General features: G+C 54.6%; 1 protein-coding gene across 3 annotated transcripts; it reads left to right on the top strand.

Moving 5' to 3' along the window:
* The first annotated feature begins 1,957 nt into the window (after nucleotides 1–1,957).
* SNCB (synuclein beta) lies at nucleotides 1,958–12,276 on the top strand. Of its 3 annotated transcripts, XM_001136728.8 has the most exons (6): nucleotides 1,958–2,206; nucleotides 2,823–2,952; nucleotides 5,733–5,774; nucleotides 5,979–6,097; nucleotides 11,182–11,271; nucleotides 11,642–12,276. In XM_001136728.8, the coding sequence occupies exons 2-6, from the start codon at nucleotides 2,832–2,834 to the stop codon at nucleotides 11,672–11,674; spliced, it is 405 nt and encodes a 134-aa protein (XP_001136728.2). In that variant the 5' UTR covers nucleotides 1,958–2,206; nucleotides 2,823–2,831; the 3' UTR covers nucleotides 11,675–12,276. The 3 variants fall into 3 exon arrangements, with proteins under 3 accessions (XP_001136728.2, XP_009448484.1, XP_009448486.1); XM_009450209.5 differs by lacking the exon at nucleotides 11,642–12,276 and having other exon boundaries at nucleotides 11,182–11,373; XM_009450211.5 differs by lacking the exon at nucleotides 11,642–12,276 and having other exon boundaries at nucleotides 1,965–2,206; nucleotides 5,733–5,762; nucleotides 11,182–11,373.
* Nucleotides 12,277–21,388: the final 9,112 nt, after the last annotated feature.

Below are 21,388 nucleotides of genomic sequence, written 5' to 3'. Positions count from 1 at the left end.
AGGCCTAGGTGGGCGGATCACTTGTGGTCAGGAGTTCGAGACCAGCCTGGCCAACATGGTAAAAACCTGTCTCTACTAAAAATACAAAAATTAGCTGGGTGTGGTGGCACATGCCTGTACTCCCAGCTACTTGGGAGGCTGAGGCAGGAGAATTGCTTGAACCCTGGAGGTGGAGGTTGCAGTAACCCAAGATTGCACCACTGCACTCCAGCCTGGGCGACAGAGGGAGACTCCATCTCAAAAAAACAAGAAAGAAAAAAGAATTGTATATCTAGCCATAAATATGTGTATGTTTGTATATAAGGTGTCTGTGTATAACGTATATAGTATGTGATAAGTATGTATATGTTAGTATAAAATATATATTTGACACATAGAAAATTATAAATACTTATACATAAAATATAATTCCCTTTGTATCAAAATTGGCTCATTCCACACATTCCAGTTTGGCACCTTGCTTCTCACACTTACCACCACATCTTGGCACACTCCCATGTCAGCACACATGGGTCTAGCTCATCTTTGCCAACCACAGTGTGGCATTGCACTGGGTGGGCGTGCCACAGTTAGCTAGCCAGTCCTGTATAGATGATCATTTTCAGTTTTTCGCTACAAAAAAACATGCTACAGTGAACATCCTTGCACAGATATCTTTGTGTGCATGTATGACTAGAGTCGCATGAGATCAATTCCTGGAAGGGGAGCTGTTGGCTCCAAAGGCGCATGCATTTATGCTTTTGGTAAACACTGCCAGATTGCCTTCCAAAATGTCTGCGCCAATTTGCAGTTCTACCAGCGGCCTGTGAATGTTTTTTGTTTGGTTGGTTGGTTGGTTGGGTTTTTTCTTTTTTTTTTTTTTTTTGCAGTCTGGCTGCTGGTGGCCCCCTCACCTAATTACCTGTCACTTACACACCCTGCATTTCTGGCCACAGTGCCTTTGCCCATGCTGTACCCACAGCCTACAATTCTCTTTCTCCCTAGCCTGCTCGATGAAATATTCCCCTTCCTGTCAGGCCACAGTTCAGGTGTCACCTCTTTTTTATGTCCTTTCCTGACTCCCCTAAGTTGTCAGAGTCCCTTTCCTCTGGGATACTACAGCTTCTTGGGCATAATTCTATCATAGAACCAACTGAGGGCCTACTGTGTGCCTGGCATTCTGTGATCATTTTGACAGTCCCCACCGTAAGCACACAAAAAAGTGGTTTTGTTCTCCACCTGCGCTGTCTTTTGTCAGCACAGCCCTGCCTTGGAGCCTTTGCACTTGCACTCTCTATGGATCTTGTCCTCACCCATCGTGGTGTCATGGTGCCTCTCTGGAGTCTCTGCTACAATTCACCTGCTGGTAGAGGCCTTCCCTGAGCACGCTGTCTCAAGCACGCCTCCTCTAGTCCCCGTGTTACATCACCGTTACCTTCACAACTTACAAGCTGTAATGACCTTGTTGCTTTGGATGTTGATCCGTTTATTTTCTGTCCTGTCTTCCACCACTGAGCGCACGAACACACACGCGTACAGACACCCCCATGGTAAGCTTCCCGAGACCAGGAACCTTGTTTTCCTTTTCCGCTGCCTCCAGCCTTAAACCTGCACCACTGGTCTAAGCGCTCAGTAAACATTCGTTGAATTAACCATTCCTGTTTTACAGAGGAGGAAACTGTCATTCAGAAAGGAGAGCCGAGTAGCTCAAGGTCCCACGGTTAATAAAAAGCACAGCTGAGATTCGAGCCCAGCAGAACTCCAAATCCAGTCGCGTGATTTCTTCCCCACTCTTCACACGCCGCATTGTCCCCCTCCCCCAACTCCCAACAGACTACGCGAGTCTTACGGCCGGGGCTCCCAGGGGCGCGTCCCGGGCCCGCCCCGGGAGGCTCATCGGCTACGCGCTGTCACCCTCCCCGCCCACTGTCAGTCAGGCCGAAGGGGCGGCGCGGCCGCCAGGGGGGGCGCTGAGCTCAGAGCTGCCGCAGCGCCGGAGCCGGAGCCGGAGCGCGCGAGCTCGCAGGGCGCGAGGAACGAGCGGTGGCTGGCTACAAACCCGAGACCCGGGCACTGCTGCGCTCCTGCTCAGGACCCGCGACCCGAGCGCCTGACCCCGGCCCTATCCCCCCTCCGGCCCCTAGTCCACCCCGGCCTGGCCTAGCGGAGCCCCCGCGTCCGCCCGCCGCAGCCGCCGCTCCATCCCCAGCCCCGGCCCCGCATCCAGGTGAGGCGGCCGCGCGCCGGGGATGGGGAACGGGATGAGGATGGAGAGGGGACTGGGGCGGCAGGAGGGAGCTGGGGAAGGGGATGGAAAATGGAGGGGGATCCGGGGGATGCGCGGCAATGTGCACCGCGGAGTATGTGAGTATGCTCCGGTGTTTGCAGCTGCCCGGGCGGCTGTGGGGACGTGTGTCCGCGCCCGTGTGGGTCGGGGTATTCGTGCGCGTTGGAGCGTCTGCGTGTCCTGTGTGTGCACGTGAGCTTGTCCGTGGTGTATGTTTGTGTGCATGACCGTGTGACTGTGCCGTGCGTGTACAGGCGGGTCCTGGATCTTCGCGCCGAACCCAGCACTCCGGTTCGACGGGGCTGCAGGTTGCAGGGCCCGGATAACCGAGGCAGTGGCCCCTCCCGCGTCCCCGGGTTTCAAGGACGCTAGGACTCTCCGCGGCCCTGAGGCTTCGCACTGGGGAGTGGGGTGGGATGAGGGGAAAGCGGGAGGGGGCTCAGGGTCCAGAAGGGCGCCGCGGTCTCGGGAGTAGGGGGTCACCTGCGTCTCGCTTGAGGGGCTGGGGTGAGAGTGCGGGGTCAGTGCACCGGTGCCCGTGTATCGCCCTCCCCAGGCCGCCAGGATGGACGTGTTCATGAAGGGCCTGTCCATGGCCAAGGAGGGCGTTGTGGCAGCCGCGGAGAAAACCAAGCAGGGGGTCACCGAGGCGGCGGAGAAGACCAAGGAGGGCGTCCTCTACGTCGGTGGGCGAGGGGCGGGGTTTCTGGGGCTGCAGGGCTGGGGGTCCCCCAAGAGTGTGGAGCTGGGGCCGGGTCCCGGGGAGAGGGGTTCTGGGCAGGAGAATATGAGTCAGCAGATGGGGCGAGGTCAGCAGGGGTCACAGGGGACATAGCCAGCCCATAGAAGCCTGGGTCTGTATCCGGAAATGGGGACACGGGGCGGGCTGATGAGGTGGGGGGCTCCAGCTGAAAGGCCGGGGACCGGTGCAGTGATGAAAGCAGACAGCCTCCATTTCTTATAATGGTTATTAATAATAACCATTATTAATAGTTATCTGGTGTTGAACACTTTCTGTATGCCAAGTACTGGGTAAAATGTCATAATATCCATTTCCTCATGTAATGCTCCGGCCCATTCTACAGATAAGGGAAACTGGGCTTCCCAGAGATCTAAGTACCTTGCCCAAGGTCAGCAGCTGGTAAATGCTGAAGCTGGAGTTTGAACGGAGCTTTATAGATTCTGAAGCCCCACCCCTCCCCTTGTGGCGCCTCCCTCCAGCACCTCCAAGGCCGAGTTGAGTTTCGTTCCAGGTCCACCTGCATCACGACTCTTGTGGTTTTACATTTGCCAGCTCTCTTCCCCATCCACTTTCCTTGCAACCACCGGCTGGTATCAGAAGAAAGGCCAGGGTTGGATAACTTGCCCAGGGTCGTGGCATATTTGGATTGTGGCCATTTGAAAAATATTTTGTGTCCACTTACTATGTGCCAGGCATCCTGCGGATGCTGGGGTTTCACAGTGAACAGGAAAGAATGGTTCCTGATCTCCTGATGGTGATACAGAGCATTTCAGCAGTGCGAGTTGACATCCAGTGGCTCTCCGAAGAGAATGCCTCATCCCTGAGTAATAAGAGGGGGGCAGGGCTGCAGAAAAGCCAGGTGCAAAGGCCCTGGGGTGAGCTGGGGGCAGGGCAGGAAGTAGTGGTAGGAGGTGAGGTCAGAGCGATGGGCAGGAGACAGTTCACGAGGGCCCTTTGCAGGCCAGGGCAAAACGTTGTTATGATGGCCACGAGAGATTGTAAGCAAAGGACTGCCATGATGTGATTAGTTTAGAATGGTCACTTGGGCCTCTGGGGACAGAACAACTGCAGGGAGGCCTGATGAGGCCACAGGATGAGGGTGGCAGGGGCGAGGGCGGTGGCAATGGAGACCGGGAGAAGGCTAAAGTGCACGGCTGCTTGATCCCAGCTCTGGCCTCCCTCCTGCCTCCTCCCCAAGGTCTTTCATTCCTGCTGGCCTCTGGCTCTCTGACACTCTCTCTCTGATAACAGACTTGGCCCCTCCAAGCCATGCTGCTCTTACCCTTAGATTGGCACTTCCTGCTCCTGCCTCTGCCTGGGAGCCCCTGATGGACCCCAGTTCCTACAAGTTAAAGCCTCGGCTCCCTGTACCCTGGCATTCAGTGCCTTTCATGGTCCTGCCTCAGTCTACGTTTCCCACCACACCCATGGCTCCTGGCACATGGACTGTCCTGAAAGCACATTGCTCTGCCTTGTCTGTGTGGGTCCCTGGGCCTGGGATACCCTCTGCAATCTCCTTTCTGATGTCCATCTGTTCCCCATTTCTCAAGGCCCAGGCAGTGTCCCTTCCCTCCTCACATAGTCAGTCCTTGGAGGCTGGAAGTCCTCTCCCCACTACTTGAGGTCCAGGAACTGAATCTGTTCTTCTCTTACCCACTTCAGACAGTGAGCGATTGGCCCAGGGCCTGGCACAGAGTAGGTGGAAACTGATGTTTTGTGGGAGGAGTGAAAGGGGAGCATGCAGCCTGCCCCTCCTGTCTCTGGGTGCTGGTTGGCCTTCGCCCTGAGAACCCTGTCTTCCCACACCAGCCTCTCCCCCACCCCCCTGCTGGGCTCAGTCTGCCTAGACACCCAGTTCTGGCTCCATCACTGTTGTCTGTGTTGCCAAATTGTCAGACGGGATACTCCCCACCCCGTTTCCGGCTCTCATCCTCCAGCCCAGATCAGGCCCTCTGGCCTTCCCAGCGGCCCCCAGCCATTTTGAAGTTATCAAGTTGCTACCCTCCGAGGAAGGCCCAGCCCATGCCACGGGTGCCAGTTACAATCTGCACATCACCTTTAGACCCACCCTGAGCCTGACACCTCCTACTTTGGCCAGAAGAAGGGGTTTGCACCCTCGTTAGGAGAAGAGAATCTTTAGAGGAAATGGAGTGGGGCAGTGGGCTATGGGCAGTGGTGCATGGGGCACGAGGGGAACCTTTCAAAATACATGGCTTTGTGGCCTCCCAGCTCCACCCCTACTCCCACCCCCACCTGCCTCCTATCCTGGGCTACATGCTGTTAGAGTGGTTGGTAGCTGAAGTTTTAGGGTCAGAAAGGCCTGAACTTGAATGTCAGTTCAGCCACTTCCTAGTGGTGGAACCCACACTGAGCTTCCATCCTTGAAACGGGGACAATAACAGCACCCGCCTCCCAGGGCTGGGGAAAAGTGAAGTGCAGCGGGGCAGGCAGAGGACTTGACACAGCACTGGCCCTCAGCCAACATCCACTAGAGGGGTGGGGTATCGCATCAGGTGGGAGAGAACTGCAACCCTTGCAGACAGAGGTGTGGGGCCCAGTGCAGTGATAAGACGGGGGTTAACATGGGGGTGCAGGTTGTAGGATGTGGGGACCCAAGGAGGCAGTGATGGGGCCGGGATGCCCACTCTGTAATCACCATGCTGTGCTGGAGTTTCTGTTCCCTCAGCACAGAGTCCTTAAATGTGCCGCTTTTTCTCCCTGCAGGAAGCAAGACCCGAGAAGGTGTGGTACAAGGTGTGGCTTCAGGTACCAGCCCAGCCCTGGCACCAGCCCCTTCTCTCACTTAGGCGGATGATCTGGCCGGGAACCAGAGGGCGGGGGCGGGGGAGACTCCCAAGGCTTCCGCGGGAATGCGCCGTGGGGAGGGCAGGCCCTGGGATACTACAAGGCGGGGCATCAGTGGTTCCCCCTGGCTCCCAAACCCCTTCCTCAACCCCCTCCCTGCTCCAGTGGCTGAAAAAACCAAGGAACAGGCCTCACATCTGGGAGGAGCTGTGTTCTCTGGGGCAGGGAACATCGCAGCAGCCACAGGACTGGTGAAGAGGGAGGAATTCCCTACTGATCTGAAGGTAAGCGATCCTCCTGACCCGCACATGCACGCAAACATACACACACACACACACACACACACCAGGCACACAAATAAACCTGTCACCATCCCCGCCCCCCTAATCCTGCCACCAGCTTGGAACACAAGCCACTTTGCCTCCCATCCTGCAGGCCCGTGCTAGACTCAGCTCAGAATGTAACTGAATAAAGGCGTGCATGGGTGTAATGCTCCCGGTGATGGGGACCCAGACCTGGCTGTCTGCGTGTATCCTGCTTGCCAGCGTGACCCAGATGACTTCTGGCCACGTCTGCATGTGTCAATGATTGTTCATTCATTTCTTTTCATTCAACAAATATCCATGCCAGAGAGGAACTGTTGTAGAGGCTGCCGCAGTGAATAGGTTCCTACGTTCCTGCAGCTGACATTGTAGTGGGAGAAGATAGTAAAACGCAAGCCAGCAGGCAGGATGCTTTCCGCGGGGATAAGTGCTACAGAGAAAAGACAGAGAGGGCGATGGGACAGACAGGCAAGGGGTGAGAGGGCTACTTTGGCTGGGAAGACTTCTCTGAGGAAGAACCATTTGAGCTGACACCCAAGGGATGAGAGAGGCAGCCTTGAGATGTGTGGGAAGCGAATTTCAGGCTGTAGGAACAGCGAGTACCAAGGCCCTGAGGCAGGTTGGAGCAGGTGGGAGCTGTGCTGGGGTGGGTGTGATCTGTGCAGTTGTGTTTCCCCAGGGGAGCCCTGGGAACCACTCATGTGTGCATGGAGACAGATCCCCCTACTAGGACCCCCTGATAAGAGGGGGTTAAGAGTTGTGAGCTCTGAACCCACCTACCCCCAACCTCAGCTGGGTTTGAATCCTAACTCCACTACTTCCTGGCTGTGTGACCCTGGGCAGTTCCCACCATGTCTCTGAACTTGATAGTTGACTTGTAAAATGCGAGTGAACACAATAGGAATCTCATGCAGATTGGAGATAATATAGATTAGATATTCTCAAAGCTTGAGTGTGTATCAATCACCAAGAGGCCAGGTTAAAATACAGATTGTTGGCCCCATCGTTAGAATTTCTGATTCAGTAGGTCTGAGGTGGGGCTGGAGGATTTGCATTTCTAACAAGTACCCGGGTGAGGTTGATGCCGCAGTTCCAGGGAGCATACTATGAGAACCATGGATATAAAGAGCTGGGTTTGCATACAGTGAATGCCCCGCAAGAGATTGTGGCCACATGATCACGCAAGCAGTCTGGGTCTGCCTGCAGGGGATCCTGTGACCACAGGTGTGCCTGGAAGTGGACCCCCCATGACATGTGTGTGCAGGCATTCGCTGTGAATGCTCTGTGTCTGTCCATGGACACGTGCAGACCCTGCCTCCATGGGGATGGGGGCTCCTTCTGCAGCGTCTGGTTTGGGTGATCAGTGTACGTTCAGCATGAGTGCATCCACCAGGCTGTGGGAGACCCCACGCTGCCCTCCACTCCTGTCATTTTGCACAGTTGGTTCCTTCCACTGTTGGAAGTCAGGATCTTGACTCAGAAGTTCTAGTTCAAGCCCTGTCTCTGCATTTTACTATCTGTATGACTTCCCATTTGTTTTTGTTGTTTTTTTTTTTTTTTGAGATGGAGTTTTGCTCTTGTTGCCCAGGCTGGAGTGCAATGGCACGATCTTGGCTCACTGCAACCTCTGCCTCCTGGATTCTAGCAATTCTCCTGCCTCAGTCTCCCAAGTTGCTGGGATTACAGGCACCCGCTACCACACCCGGCTAATTTTTTGTATTTTTAGTAGAGACGGGGTTTCACCATGTTGGCCAGGCTGGTCTCGATCTCCTGACCTCAGGTGATCCACCTGCCTCAGTCTCCCAGAGTGCTGGGATTACAGGCATGAGCCACTGCACCTGGCCATGACTTCCCATTTCTTATAATCATGTTACCAATAATCACTTCCATTCACTGATCTCTTTCATGAGCAGGCACTGTCCTAGATGTTTGACTCTAGATGAACTAACTCATTGACTCTTCCCAATGTGGCACCATAACCAGCCCGTTTTACAGATGAAGAGACTGAGGTTTAGAGAAGTGAAGTCACTTGCCCAAGACCCCAGTTCCTGCCTGCCTCCCTTATAAGGTGGTCAGGAGGATAAGCTCAGGCCATGTCACTGGGGTCGCTTGGTGATGGCACAGGGCCAGTCCTAGTGCTGCGAGCTGGGGTGCAAAAGAGAGGCAGGTTCAGCCTGTTAGCCCCAGGCTGTGATGGGTGTTTGCACAGAATCATTTCTCTCTGGTCACCTTTCTCCTACTGGTGCTTGTTGACGCCTCAAGGCTACCCTCCCAAGGGAGCCCAAGATCATAGAGTTATAACACAGACAACAGTCCCTTGGGCCACCAGCGGCATGGGGGACTCATGCAGGCCCATGGTCTGCATTTCTGAGACTCTCTGCTTCGAGCATGCTTTCCATCCATCATCATGGAATCCTCACCAGCCTCGTTTCCCATGCAAGGCTGCTGAGATTAGAAGCAAAATGACTTGCCTGATGCCAGGTAGCTACCAGGTGGCCAGGCTGGGATTGTTTGTTTGTTTTCTGAGATGGGGTCCTGCTATGTTGCCCAGGCTGATCTTGAACTCCTGGGCTCAAGCAATCCTCCTGCCTCAGCCCTCCAAGTATCTGGGATTACAGGCTATGGGTTTTTTTTTAAGTGAACTTTTTATTGAAGTACAATGTACATGCGGAAAACTGGCAGCTCCATGAAATGTTCACAAAGGGAACTCCCCTTGTAACCAGTAGCCAGCTCGAGACAGAACACTACCCCCCAGGACCCCACCTTGTGACCCCTTCCAGTTCCTATCCCCAGGGCCAGGACTAGGGGGAGACAAAAGAGGTGTCTGGGGCACTCACTCATGGAGTCTCACTTGCATGGCCAGGAGACGGAGGCCAGGCCTCCCTAACATCTACACTCCAGGAGCCTCACCCACCTCCCCTCAGTCCTGGCCCTGCCTATCACCCTCCAAGGGGAACTGCTTTCTGACTTTTTTTTTAGACGGAGTCTCGCTCTGTTGCCCAGGCTGGAGTGCAGTGCCACAATCTCAGCTCACTGAAACCTTCACCTCCTGGGTTCAAGCAGTGCTCTTGCCTCAGCCTCCTGAGTAACTGAGACTACAGGCATGCACCACCACGCCCAGCTAATTTTTGTATATTTAGTAGAGATGGGTTTCACCATGTTGGCCAGGCTAGTCTCAAACTCCTGACCTCAAGTGATCTGCCCACCTTGACCTCCCAAAATGCTGGGAGTGGTAACGGGCGTGAGCCACTATGCCTGGCCTTGCTTCCTGGCTTCTATCAGCACAACACTAGTTGGGTGTTTTTTGACTTCTTGTAAATGTTATCATGAGGCTGGGCACAGTGGCTCATGCCTGTAATCCCAGGCATGAGGCCGAGGTGGGCAGATCACCTGAGGTCAGGAGTTTGAGAACAGCCTGACCAACATGGCGAAACCCTATCTCTACTAAAAATGCAAAAATTAGCCAGATGCAGTGGCACATGCCTGTAATCCCAGCTACTTGGGAGGCTGAGGCAGGAGAATCGCTGGAACCCAGGAGGCTGAGGTTGCGGTGAGCCGAGATCACACCACCGCGTGCCAGCCTGGGCCACAGAGTGAGACTGTCTCAAAAAAAAAAAAAAAAAAAAAAGTCATCATGAAGGCCATGCTCTTCTGTTCTGTATCTGGCTTCCTCCATTCATCAGGAAGCTTGTGAGACTCAGCCCTGCTCTTGTATGCATTGTTGTTCTTCATTCTTGTTGTGTAGTATTCCATTGTGTCGTTAGGTCACAAGGCACACATCCATTCTACTGATGTTGGACATTTGGGTTGTTTCCAAACAATGTGCTCAAGCTGGCTTGTTTTGTTTTGTTTTGTTTTGTTGAGATGGAGTCTCACTCTGTTACCTAGGCTGGAGTGCAGTGGCGCGATCTTGGCTCACTGCAACCTCCGCCTCCCGGGTTCAAGTGATTCTCCTGCCTCAGCCTCCCAAGTAGCTGGGACTACAGGCACGCACCACAGCGCCCAGCTATCAAGCTGGCATTTTTAGCACTACATTCCATCCCTGGGTTCTGGTCATAGCTGGGTGACTTGGGGGCAAACTAACATTTCCCCACCTCCTGGGCCTTGGCATACCCATCTGTGCAGTGGGGAAATGAGCCAGGTCAGGAGCTGGAAACTCATGTGCCCACAGGGCCCACTTAGACAGGTAATGTGAAGGAGCTGACGCTGCCTGGATGGAGCTGGGACACCCAGGGTGCAGATGTGGTCAGGGCAGGCTTTCCCCAGCACCAATGCTCCGGGATCCCAGGTGTGTGCCAGCCCCACATGAGGCACTGCACAGGCTGTGCATGGATCCTAAGCTATCGCGTGTGCTTGTGTGTGTAGCCAGCTCAGTCCCGTGTTTGTTCACATATATGTGGTCACCTGCAGGTGGCTGGCCATGTGTCTGGCAGCCCGCCCACATGCATGCCCGCTGGTCTGCGCCTGTCTGGGCAGCAGACGCAGCGGGGAGGGGAGAGTCTTAGCTCACACATCCAAGCAACACCACGAGCTGTGGCTTCCAGCTTATCTTAAAATAGCAACAGCTGAAGAAACGAGGCCACACAGGGCCCGGGGGAGGGATGAGTGGAAGGTGGCGGGGGAATGGCTCAGAGCCCCTGCCCAGCCCTGTCCCTGAGCCTCCAGCTCCCTTCAGCCCAGGGGAGCCTGAGGGTTATCTCTGGGGTCCCGATGCCCAGCACAGAGCCTGACACAAAGGATGAGGCATAAGCTGGTGACTGAGTACCCAAATGGTGGAAGTGCGGAGGCTGCCAGGCATTGGGGGAGCGGTGTGGAGAGCCAGCTCCCACTCCATGCTGCCACTTCAACTGTGATTCGGGGGAATTTCCCCCTTCACCTCCATCCCACTTCCAAGGCACTCCAAATAAATAACTGAATTAGAAATTATCCTTGCTCTGCCAACCCACCCTAGCCTTCCCCACTCCAACCCACCCAAAGCTTACCAGTGTGGGAATTTGGGGGGCATCCTGGCTGTCCTCACGAGTCCTGACCTTTTCTGCCCACAGCCAGAGGAAGTGGCCCAGGAAGCTGCTGAGGAGCCACTGATTGAGCCCCTGATGGAGCCAGAAGGGGAGAGTTATGAGGACCCACCCCAGGTGAGGGGGCAGCAGGGCTGGGCGGGACTTTGGGAATCCAGGATGATTGCTGCCGTCCCTAGCTGGGGTGGGACATCCCTGGCATGACATGGTTGGGCCAGGGAGCTTGACATCCCTCTTCTAGAACCCAGGCCCCAGGAGGTGGGAGCAGGGAGGAGAGGGCAGATAGGGTCTAGCGCTGGGCCCCAGGCACACCTGCCCAAGAATTCTCTGTTGTCCCCAACTTCCAGGCTCCTCCTCTGCCCAGGAAAAGGGGAATGTGCTATTCCTCCTTGAGGGAGAGGGTTCTTGGGCCAGGGCTTGGCCACTTGGTCTCAAACTCCTCCTCCTTTTTGCTCTTCTCTACTCCACCCCCATCCCGGTGATGCAGGAGGAATATCAGGAGTATGAGCCAGAGGCGTAGGGGCCCAGGAGAGCCCCCACCAGCAGCACAATTCTGTCCCTGTCCCTGCCCCGCCCCCCAGAGCCAGGGCTGTCCTTTGACTCCTTCTCCCCAATCACGAGATCTTCCTTCCGCTCTGAGGCAACTCCCTCGGAGCCTGTGTTAGTGTCTGTCCATCTGTCTGTCCTACCCGCCCGCGTCCAACCCCGGGGCGTGGACAGGGCCAGGGTTGCGGCCGCGGCTGGGAGCCTCGCCCCTCCAGTGTTGCCTCCTCCCATCCAGCGTCTGCGCGGATGTAGCATGTTCTATGTGTTTTTAAACGAAGATCCGAGCGACGGCTCCTCCCCGATCCCCGACAGTGGCTCTCCAAGCGGCCCCCGGGCAGCCCCAGAGCACCCCTCCCGACTCCCATTAACCTCGAGAACCTTTTTTTTTTAACCAAAACCAGGAGCCAGGCTGTGCCATGTCCCCCGCCCCCCATCCCAGCCGGCCCGGTCCGAACGCGGGCGTCGTGTGTTGTGATTGTGGCATGGAGAGTCCCCATCCCCCCCATGTGAGCGTGTCCCGGGCGGGTGGGCCCGGCCGCCCCCCGAGAGTCCATGAATAAAGCTAATCTGTCTGTAGCCAGAGCCGCACCGGCAGGGCTGGGCTGGGCGCCGGGTGGGGGCGACACGTGGCGGCGGGTCTTCCAGGTCCCAGCCTACCCCTCTGTGCTCTTTGGGGTCTGGCACACACAGCCCAGGTACAAGACTGGCCACCTCTGGCTTCGCGTCTCCATCTCCCACTCTGTCCCCCGGATGGCAGGTCGGGGAGGGTGCCCCCGGGGCTGGGACACGCAGTTGGCTGGGAGGCGGGAAGGTGGCCTCGGGCGCCTCCTGCTAGTCCCTAAAGTGCCAGCTGGGAGTGCAGGATCTAGGGAAGCCCCATGCCGTCGCAGCGTTGGGGCGGAAGGGCTCACAACTGGCCGCACAGGTAGCGCAGGCGCGCCGATGCCCACTCACGTGCGGACCCGCTGCCTGTCCGTGGGTCCATATGCGCGAACCCGAGTGTGCACACTCTGGCCGCGCGAGCGTGCAAACACGCGTGCATGCACGCTGGCCAACACGTGCAGACCAGCGCGCTCCCATTCGAGCGCTGAAAGACCTCTCCCACTCCAGAACGTGGACACGCACAAAGCCCCGCGCGCACCTGCCCAAAGCAGAAAAACTTGTCTAAAGGGAAGGGAAGTGGGCAACTGCCCCTGCAGCCAGCAGAGCCCTGGCCTCCGGTGCTCCACCCTCCCACCCCCACGAAGGCGCCGGAATGTTTGAGGCCGAAAGTTTGAGGTGGGCGAGGGCCCGCAGAGGTCTGGGATGCCGCCCGGGAGCCTTGAGCGGATCAGGATCAGCACTAGGGGGCCCCCAACACCGCCTCAGAGTGAGAAAGATGGGGGCGGAGATACTGCTGGCTCCGCGCAGAAGCACCGCCCCCCATGCGCTGCCTTTATTGGCATAGGCAGTCCCTGCGCGAGGCCCCGCCCCTGCCCTCTTGCCGCAGAGGCCCTCTCCCCGCGCTTGCACCGAGGCCCCGCCCCGTCCCGCAGAGGCCCCGCCCCCACCCGGACTGGATCTTGGCGTGGCTATGCCGCAGAGGCCCCCAAACTCGCCTGCGCAAGACCCTGCCCTATTCTAAACCTCGGTGCGACCTCAATTCGTGCCGCAAGACTGCCTCGCCGCCCTCCAGCCTCTAGCTGGAAGAAGGTTGCTCTATTCAGTTAGCCCCCGAGTGTTAGCGCCTCCTCTTTCCCTGAGTTGTTGGGGGTGCCAAGCTGGGAAGAAGGCCTTGAACGCTGCGGGAGACCGTTCTGCTCAGGTCACCTTGGCCCGCAGGGTAGGGACCTTTATTTCCGGAAGTAGGAGGCAGCTGGCAGACGTGAGGCGTGTGGGGTGGCGGGGGGGGGGCGGGGAACAAACCGGTGGGCTTGGATTCTCTGAGTCACTTACATGAGGATGCCAGGAACTCCAGATCCCTTTTGGTTGAATTAAGATGCTACTCACAACCCACAATCCGTGGGGATTGCAAACTCGTGGCCCTCAGGCTGAATTTGGCCTGTAGATATGTTTGATTTGCGAGCACAAGGTTTTAAAATTGTAAAATTTGAATGCCTTTAGGCTGGACACACTTCCAGTTGGTCACAGTCCCTTCCCCTCCTTTTGTATCACACCCATCCACTTCACTCATTTTCATGCACTGCGTGGCCCCTAAAGACTGAGTTTGCCGCCTCCAATCCAGCTACCAGCACCTGATCCCCATTTTTAAACGCCAAAACCAGGTTTGCCATCTGGCTTGTGGGGAGATTCATTCCTGCTTCCTGGGTGCCAACCCTCACACCTGGTCCCACTGAGAATGGTTCTGCTCAGAGACCAGTGTTCTCATCTGCCAGGGTCAATGCATTCCAGGCACAGGCCTAGAAGTGTTAGCCAAGATACCAGCCTCGTGTCAGAAGCCTTGACCGTGTGCATGTGAGAGCCCACGCATCTCATGGACTCTCTCTGGTGACAGGGACCAAGCCATTTCCCAAGTGCCCAGTATATCCATGAAACGCTTATCTCCAGTAATTTCACTGGAAACTGCTCTCAAGTCTTTCTTGTTTTTTACCCCCAATTTATGGATGAAGGAATGAAGGCTGGAGAGGCAGTTACCTGCCCACTGTCACCATTGCTAGGAAGTGGCAAAGGCCACATTTGGCCCCAAGCCTGTCTCCAAAGCCCAACTCCTTTGGAATTTCCAAAAGGGGCCTGCTTTGCCTCTGAGGGGAGATAAACAAAAGACACAGGAAAATGTGGAGGTAGCAGCATGGAGATTACGGACACTTGTGCAATTTCATGGAGCCAGGGAGCGAGGTTGTGTATGTGGGTGGGTTTGAGCTGTGTGTGCACACTTACAAAGGTGGTGTGGGCATGAAGTGTGCTGTGTCTGCATCAGTGTTCACGCATGTACCCGTGTTGCGGGTTCGTTTAGTCCGACAGTGTGCGTGGCACAGATGCTCTGTCCTTAGATGGAGGAGGGGCTGCAGGGAACAGCCCTCAGGTCACTGCTCCGACTAGAGCTCACCTAGTGATCACAAAATGGTCAACAAATACATGGAACAAGATAATCTTGAGTTTTACGAAGAACAAAGCAGAGTGGTGTGATAGAATGTGACGAAGAGGAGGTGGTGAGCAACCTTAAAATAAGGCGGCCAGGGGCCGGAGACGGTGGCTCACGCCTGTAATCCCAGCACTTTGGGAGGCCCAGGCGGGCGGATGAGGTCAGGAGATCGAGACCATCCTGGCTAACATGGTGAAACCCTGTCTCTACTAAAAATACAAAAAATTAGCCGGGCGTGGTGGCAGGTGCCTGTAGTCCCAGCTACTCGGGAGGCTGAGGCAGGAGAATGGCGTGAACTCGGGAGGCGGAGTTTGCAGTGAGCGGAGATGGAGCCACTGCGCTCCAGCCTGGGTGACAGAGCGAGACTCCGTCTAAAAAAAAAAAAGAAGAAGAAAGAAAGAAAAGAAGGCTGCCAGGTCAGTTGTCTGAGTTGTCTGAGGAGGGGAGGTTGGAGCTGAAACCTGATGGAGAAGAGGGTGGTAGGGGAAGACCTGGGGGGCGGCAAGTGTCGCAGATGGAGGAAAAGCCCACCTCGCTGTGTCTGTGTGTCCCCAGCAGTGTGGCCATCAGGCTGAGCCCAGCCAGGCCTCCTGAGATCCGTGGATCCAACCCCACCTTACCTGGCCCATGGTTTCCCTTTGTCTGCCTGCCTCCTCCTCCATCCAGACAGCGGCCGTCACCTCTGCCTGCCGCAACCCTCCCTCTTCTGAGCTTTTGTTAGTCCTCTGACTGGAAGTGATTTCTCCTCCTCACCCCCATCCTGCTTTGCTGTGCACACAGAGACTGCCTTCCCATCCATGTCAGCACCCTGAGGACCCTTGCTGGGTGGCTAACCTGAAAACTGCCCTCTCCCACTGATGGAGGGCTGGGGGACTGTCCCCCGTCCCCGCTGTTCGTCGGTCTCCCCACCCCCACCCCCAGCAATGCAGCTCCACAGCTTTCTCTGGAACTTTATTTTTGTTTTCTCCCTTCCCTATTTATAGCTCTCTCCCCTTCAAACCATCCCTGCATCCATCCTGTTGCCTGGAAACAGGCTCTGGGCTGAGGGTGGGGGAAGGCCAGGCCGAGCCCAGGCAGGGGAAGGAAGAGCTGTCACCCACTCCCCTCTTAGTACCACCCCCAGGCTCCTAGAAGCCCAGCCCTCCCTCTGCCCAGCACCCATCATGTTTTTTAAAAAGAGAAAACAAAATGTGACAAGCAGCAGCCTTTGGGAAGTCCTTCCTGGCTCCTCAAGGGCACCATGATTTCACTTGCACCTCTCAATAGCCTACCTGCCCGAAACTTGGACCGATTTTTTCAGATGAGGAAATAGAGGTTTCAAGAAGCAAAAGTCTTGCAGCCCAGTGGAAGCTCCATGCTGTGGGGTTGAGAGCCTTGGGATATCGGCCTGACACACTGAAAAGAAAGCTTGAAAGCATAAATCCTTCTGTAATTCTTTACTTACAGAAGGATAGAGAGAAAAAGTTTACAACAAACCTGCCACACAGCAAGCCACTGGCCATGCATCTGCCATGCCCTCTGCCATGCACCCTACCATGCCCCTGCAGTCCCCCCACCTACCTCCTACTGTGTGCCCACCACACCCAACTGCAGCTTGACTTCTGGCCCTAGTGCTTCCTCCACAGATTGGACCAGGCTTGCTTCCTGACTCTGTCACGCCACCAACTGTGGCAGTGGAAGTTCACATAACCTCTCTGAGCCTTGGTTTCCTGAGCCCCAAAATGAGGATGCTAATTTCCACCCCATAGGACTAGTAGGAGATTTAATGCAATACTGATGAGAAAGTGCTTCGTAAATTATAGGGTGCTGTAAATTGGGAGTGATCACTTAGAATAGTTAATATTGTTTATTGTTATTGTCATTGTTAGGACCAAGAGGTAGGGCAGGGGAGCCAAAATCGGCCCTGAGATTAGAGAGGGAGCCCCTGGCCAGGGTCCAGGCGGAAGGACTCCTTTCCCTGGCAGAATGAGGGACATGGGTGGGGGCTGCCTGGGCGCACCTGCAGGATATCAGGGAGTGGGGGAGGGCACAGAGGTCTTCTCGTGCCCAGTTTCTCCCTCTCAAGTGCTCCATCCCTTATTGTCTACCACCAACTCACTGTCCCCTGCCCTAAGATCCAACTTGGCTTTCCAAATAGGCTCTCTGGGATAACTTGAGCCCAGGAGTTCAAAATCAGCCTGGGCAACATAGCAAGACCCTGTCTACAAAAAATACTAAAAATTAGCTGGGTGCAGTTGCTCACACCTGTAGTCCCAGCTACTTGGGAAACTGAGGTGGGAGGATTGCTTGGGCTCAGGTATTGGAGGCTGCAGTGAGCTGTGATCATGACACTGCACTCCATCCTAGGCAAAGCAAGACCCTGTCTCAAAAAAGAAAAAGGAAAAAAAAAAAGGCTCTCGGGCAGAATGGGAGAGAGGGCTGCCAAGGAGCAGCTGGGCCATGATTCAGCCTGAGTCACCCATCCGAATCCTGGGGCCTCCCTCATCCAGGCCGGGCCGCAGCTGCTGGGGGTGAGGGGGGTGCAGCGAGGGGGGAGGGGGCCTGTGTGAGCAGCAGGCTGTGTGCCTGTGTGCCCAGGTTGGGGCTCTCATGACCATCAGTGCAGCACTGTGAGGGCCCGGGGGTAGTGCATGTGAGGAGATCAGGGTGGGGAAGGCGACCTGATGTGCATCAGTTATCTGGGCTGACTGAGGAGGTAGGGTTTCCTCATGTGTGTGCATATGTGTATGTGTGTAGCATGTGCACATGTATGAGGGCGTTGTGTGGGTGTCTGAGTAGGGCTGGAGTTTGACTCCCAACTTTATTACTTTCTAGTTGTGCAACCCTGGCAAGTTACTTAATGTCTCTGAACTTTTTAGTTTCCTCACCTATGAAATGGGAATAATTGTATTGTCTCAGATGGTTTTCTTTAGCATTAAATAGAATGAGGTGATGACTGTAAAACACTAATGTACAGTAAGTGGTATACTACCATCGTTATCATCATCTGGGGGGTGCTGAGTTATACACAGCACACAGGAGGATGGGTGTGGATCCGAGTATTCAGAGGGTGCAGGTGTGTGGGGTCTGGGTAAGTATTTTTTATTTTTATTTTTAAATAAAAAAAATTAAAAAAAATTCTTCAATCTTCATAGCCAACTACAACTACAGGTAAGTATTTCTTGAAGGAGTGTGTGCTTGTATGTGGTGTGTGCATCCCTGAAGCAAACACAAGAACTTTACAGAAAGTTGGGTTTATATGGCACTGCCTGCCCTCCCCCCTCCCCCCCCCCACACACAGAGCACACACCTTCTCTAGTGGCTTCAATTTGCTGAAATATGGCCTAGACCAGTGCCAGTATCCAGGCAACGAGTTCAGGAACTGTGGATGCTGTTGTGTTGGGAGTCTCAGACCTTCTCAAAAGTTTTAGCCTCAAACAAAGCTAGAATGGGAGTAGCTGCCTGGGTGTGAGAAGGGGATTGTGCTTTATGGAGGAGATATGAACATGATATGAACGTGAAAGAGGGGGGAAAGAGGGCAAGATACATATTTTGTGTGTGTGTGTGTGTGTGTGTGCGCGCGCAGGGGTGGCTTTGGGGGGTGGCTGCTGTCTCTGCTCTGGTACAGTCTGCTTGTCTCCATGGTGCCTGTTGCCACACACGCTTGCTTTTCAGAAAGTCACTGGGATTGTTTATTCCACCCCCGGCCTGGGCGCCAGCCAAGGAGCTGCAGGCACTTGTTTATCTTCTGGTGCGTACGAGTGTGTGTGGCTCCCCAGCGGCAGAGCAACCCAAGATACATACACACACTCACACGGGTGTGGGTGACCATGTCGTTTGTCACAGGGTGAGCCTGAACCCTAGGATGAATCACAACCTGGGACCAGATGGATTCTCTCCACACGGGGACAAAGATGACCCCCAGCAATTCCAGGTGTATGCAACACCGATTCAGCAAGGCCCAAAATTCCAGGAGAGTATGAGAAGCAGGTGGCTTTGGTTCCGTGCTCCATCCCTGACTCCCCCTCCCCCCAGAACAAATCAGTGACCTGGGTCACTGCCCACCCTAGAGCTGGCACTGGGATCCATCCCATCCCACCACATGGGCTGGGGTGGGGAGGTGGTCTCCCAAGGAAAATGGAGGTGCCGTGGTCAGAAAAGGGTGTGCGGTGCTGGGCTTGCCATAACACTGCTGTCCACAGCAAAGGCACTTGGTGTATTTTTCCTCCCTACATCTTCCTTAGGGCTCTGAGAGCTAAGCATTGTATATGATGATATCAAGGCTAAGAGAGACCTCAACCAAGGCCATACAGCTAGTAACTGGCAAAGCCAGGACTGAACCCACATCAACTGCCTCCGTACCTGTTTTGAGCTCCTCCTCTGCGTTAGCAAGTGCTTTGTTTTGTTGTCTGGAAATTTTCATTTTAAAAATGTTTTTATCAACAAGTCCCTATGGAACACGAGTGGTTGCAGAGCATGGCAGAGGACCCAGATTTTAAAGAGGCTCCAGTGTCCACATAGCAGGCACTGCCAGAACTCTGACCACATCCCTTTGGGTGCCCTTATCATTTTTGTGCCCACCAGCAGGACTCCCAGCAGTACCTGCATCTTTGTCAGAGAGATGCTCTCAGGCTGCTGGGACCCACTTTGCCCACATTCATTGTGGGCCAGGAATGCCTGGGAATTAACATACAGCCCATGCAACACATTCCAGGGATGGCCCTTAACCAACACATTCCAGGGATGGCCCTTAACCAACATCTGCTGGTGTTGGGATATAAATAACCCACCTCCCTTGCCTTCAGCCAGGAGAATTCCAAAATGTGTATTTACCCCATTTTCCAAGAGTTCCCTGCAGGATTAAGCTTCACTCACTGTGGTAGCCGACTGAATAATAACCTCATACTGGCTGCCTTCCCTTCCTGGGTCAGCTTCCCACTCCCCTGCTGGTGTCCTTGCACCTCACAAATAAACCACATGCTTTTGATCTTTATCTCCAGGTCTGGGAGCTGCCCTGGGGTTCTGGATCCCATCCCCGCCTTCCACCTGAGCATCCAGGCCCAGCCCTGGTCCTCTCTTTTGCTGACACCTTGCCCTTTCCCTCTGTACTGGGCCCCTCCCATCAGAATTTAAATGCCTTCAAGTGTCCTTCATCTCAACCTCCCATCCCTCTGGAGAGACTGTCATTCCTGTTTTCTCTCTCAAAGCCCAGACTTTCTGAGGAAGTTGTCTACTTGCCCACTCCATTTCCTTACTCCTATTTCCTCATCAACCTACCCCCCACCATGGCTGTCTTCCACCCCGCTTCTCCACTGACTGCATGTCATCAACTTTCAAAGTCCAGAGGACACCTTTCAGGCCATATCTTGTCTTCTTGATGTGGTGACTCTCCTGCCTTCTGGAACACTCTCTCCCTTGGCTTCTGAGACATAACACGCTCCTGGGCTGCTTCTGGCTTCTCAGATGACTGCTTCTCATTCTTTGCTGCAGCCTCCTTTTCCCAGCCAGTCCCTTCATGTTGGCGTGCCTCAGGGTTGGCCTAGGGCCCTTGTGTCTCCCTACCTGGTGTGTACCTGATGTGTACGTCCTCCCATGTGCCGACACCCCTCCCATGACCTCTGGCACCAGCTGGAGGTGGATGGGCTCCCTTGTCTGCCTTCAGCTTTGGCCACTACAGAACTCAGTTCTGGACTCAAATGTATCAGCACGGCCATCCTATAAACCCCCCTTTCCCCCCAGAGCTCATAAGTTATCTGTCCTTCATCCACCTGGCTCCCCAAGGCAGAATCTCAGAGAGACAGCAGAGTTCTCTCTCCCCTCCACCCACATCCACCTCATGGTCAAGGCCTATTGATTTTACCCCTAGATAGGTATCCAATCTGACCCTTCCTCTCCGTCCCTACAAATGCCGCCGTGGTTCAGGCATCATCATCGCTCACCTGAACACCTGCCATAGCCTCCTCACTCCTGCCTAGTCTCTGCTCCTGTCCACCCTTGTCCTGTGCCAGGGGGACCTTTTTCGATCACAGGTTGGTTCTTGCCACTTTTCACATCTGTGAACTTCTCCAAGCCTTAATTTCATCTGTGTCATGGAGCCAGTAATGTTTACTTTGAAGGGCTGTAGGGAGAAAAAAATGAAATGATGAATGTGGAATCAGGGTTTGTAAGCTCTGAAGCGAAATGGCCTTGTGGGCAGTGAATGAGCAATTTTCAGGACCGGAAATGTGAGGAAGCAGCTCTGGTGTGGTGCTGTCCGTGGTGCTGAAACCGGTCCGACACGCTGAGGTTTTCTCCTTGCCTGGCGTGCTGCCTGGAGACGTCAGTCCCACGGATTTTCTTCATTTATCACCTAGAATTTTAAATATATATATATATATTTTTAAAGGATCACGGTGACTTATGGTTCACCAAGTAAGAGAGGGGAGTAAAATGTAAGAATAAGACGTGAGGTTTCAGGAGTTAGACTGCATGGGTTTGTAATCCCAGCTCCACTACTAACTAGATGTGTGACCACAAACAAGTTACTTATCTGCTTCTGTTTTCTTATCTGAAAAATGGAGATATAATACATTAATATTAACTTGCTCCTAAGCGATTGGAAATTGAAATTAGATAAAACCTGTAAAC

The sequence above is a fragment of the Pan troglodytes genome, chromosome 4 (assembly GCF_028858775.2).
Source record: "Pan troglodytes isolate AG18354 chromosome 4, NHGRI_mPanTro3-v2.0_pri, whole genome shotgun sequence".
In the NCBI taxonomy this organism is placed as follows: Eukaryota; Metazoa; Chordata; class Mammalia; order Primates; family Hominidae; genus Pan; species Pan troglodytes.
Note: the sequence above shows the minus strand (reverse complement) of the source record. Positions and strands in the feature narration are given on the sequence as shown.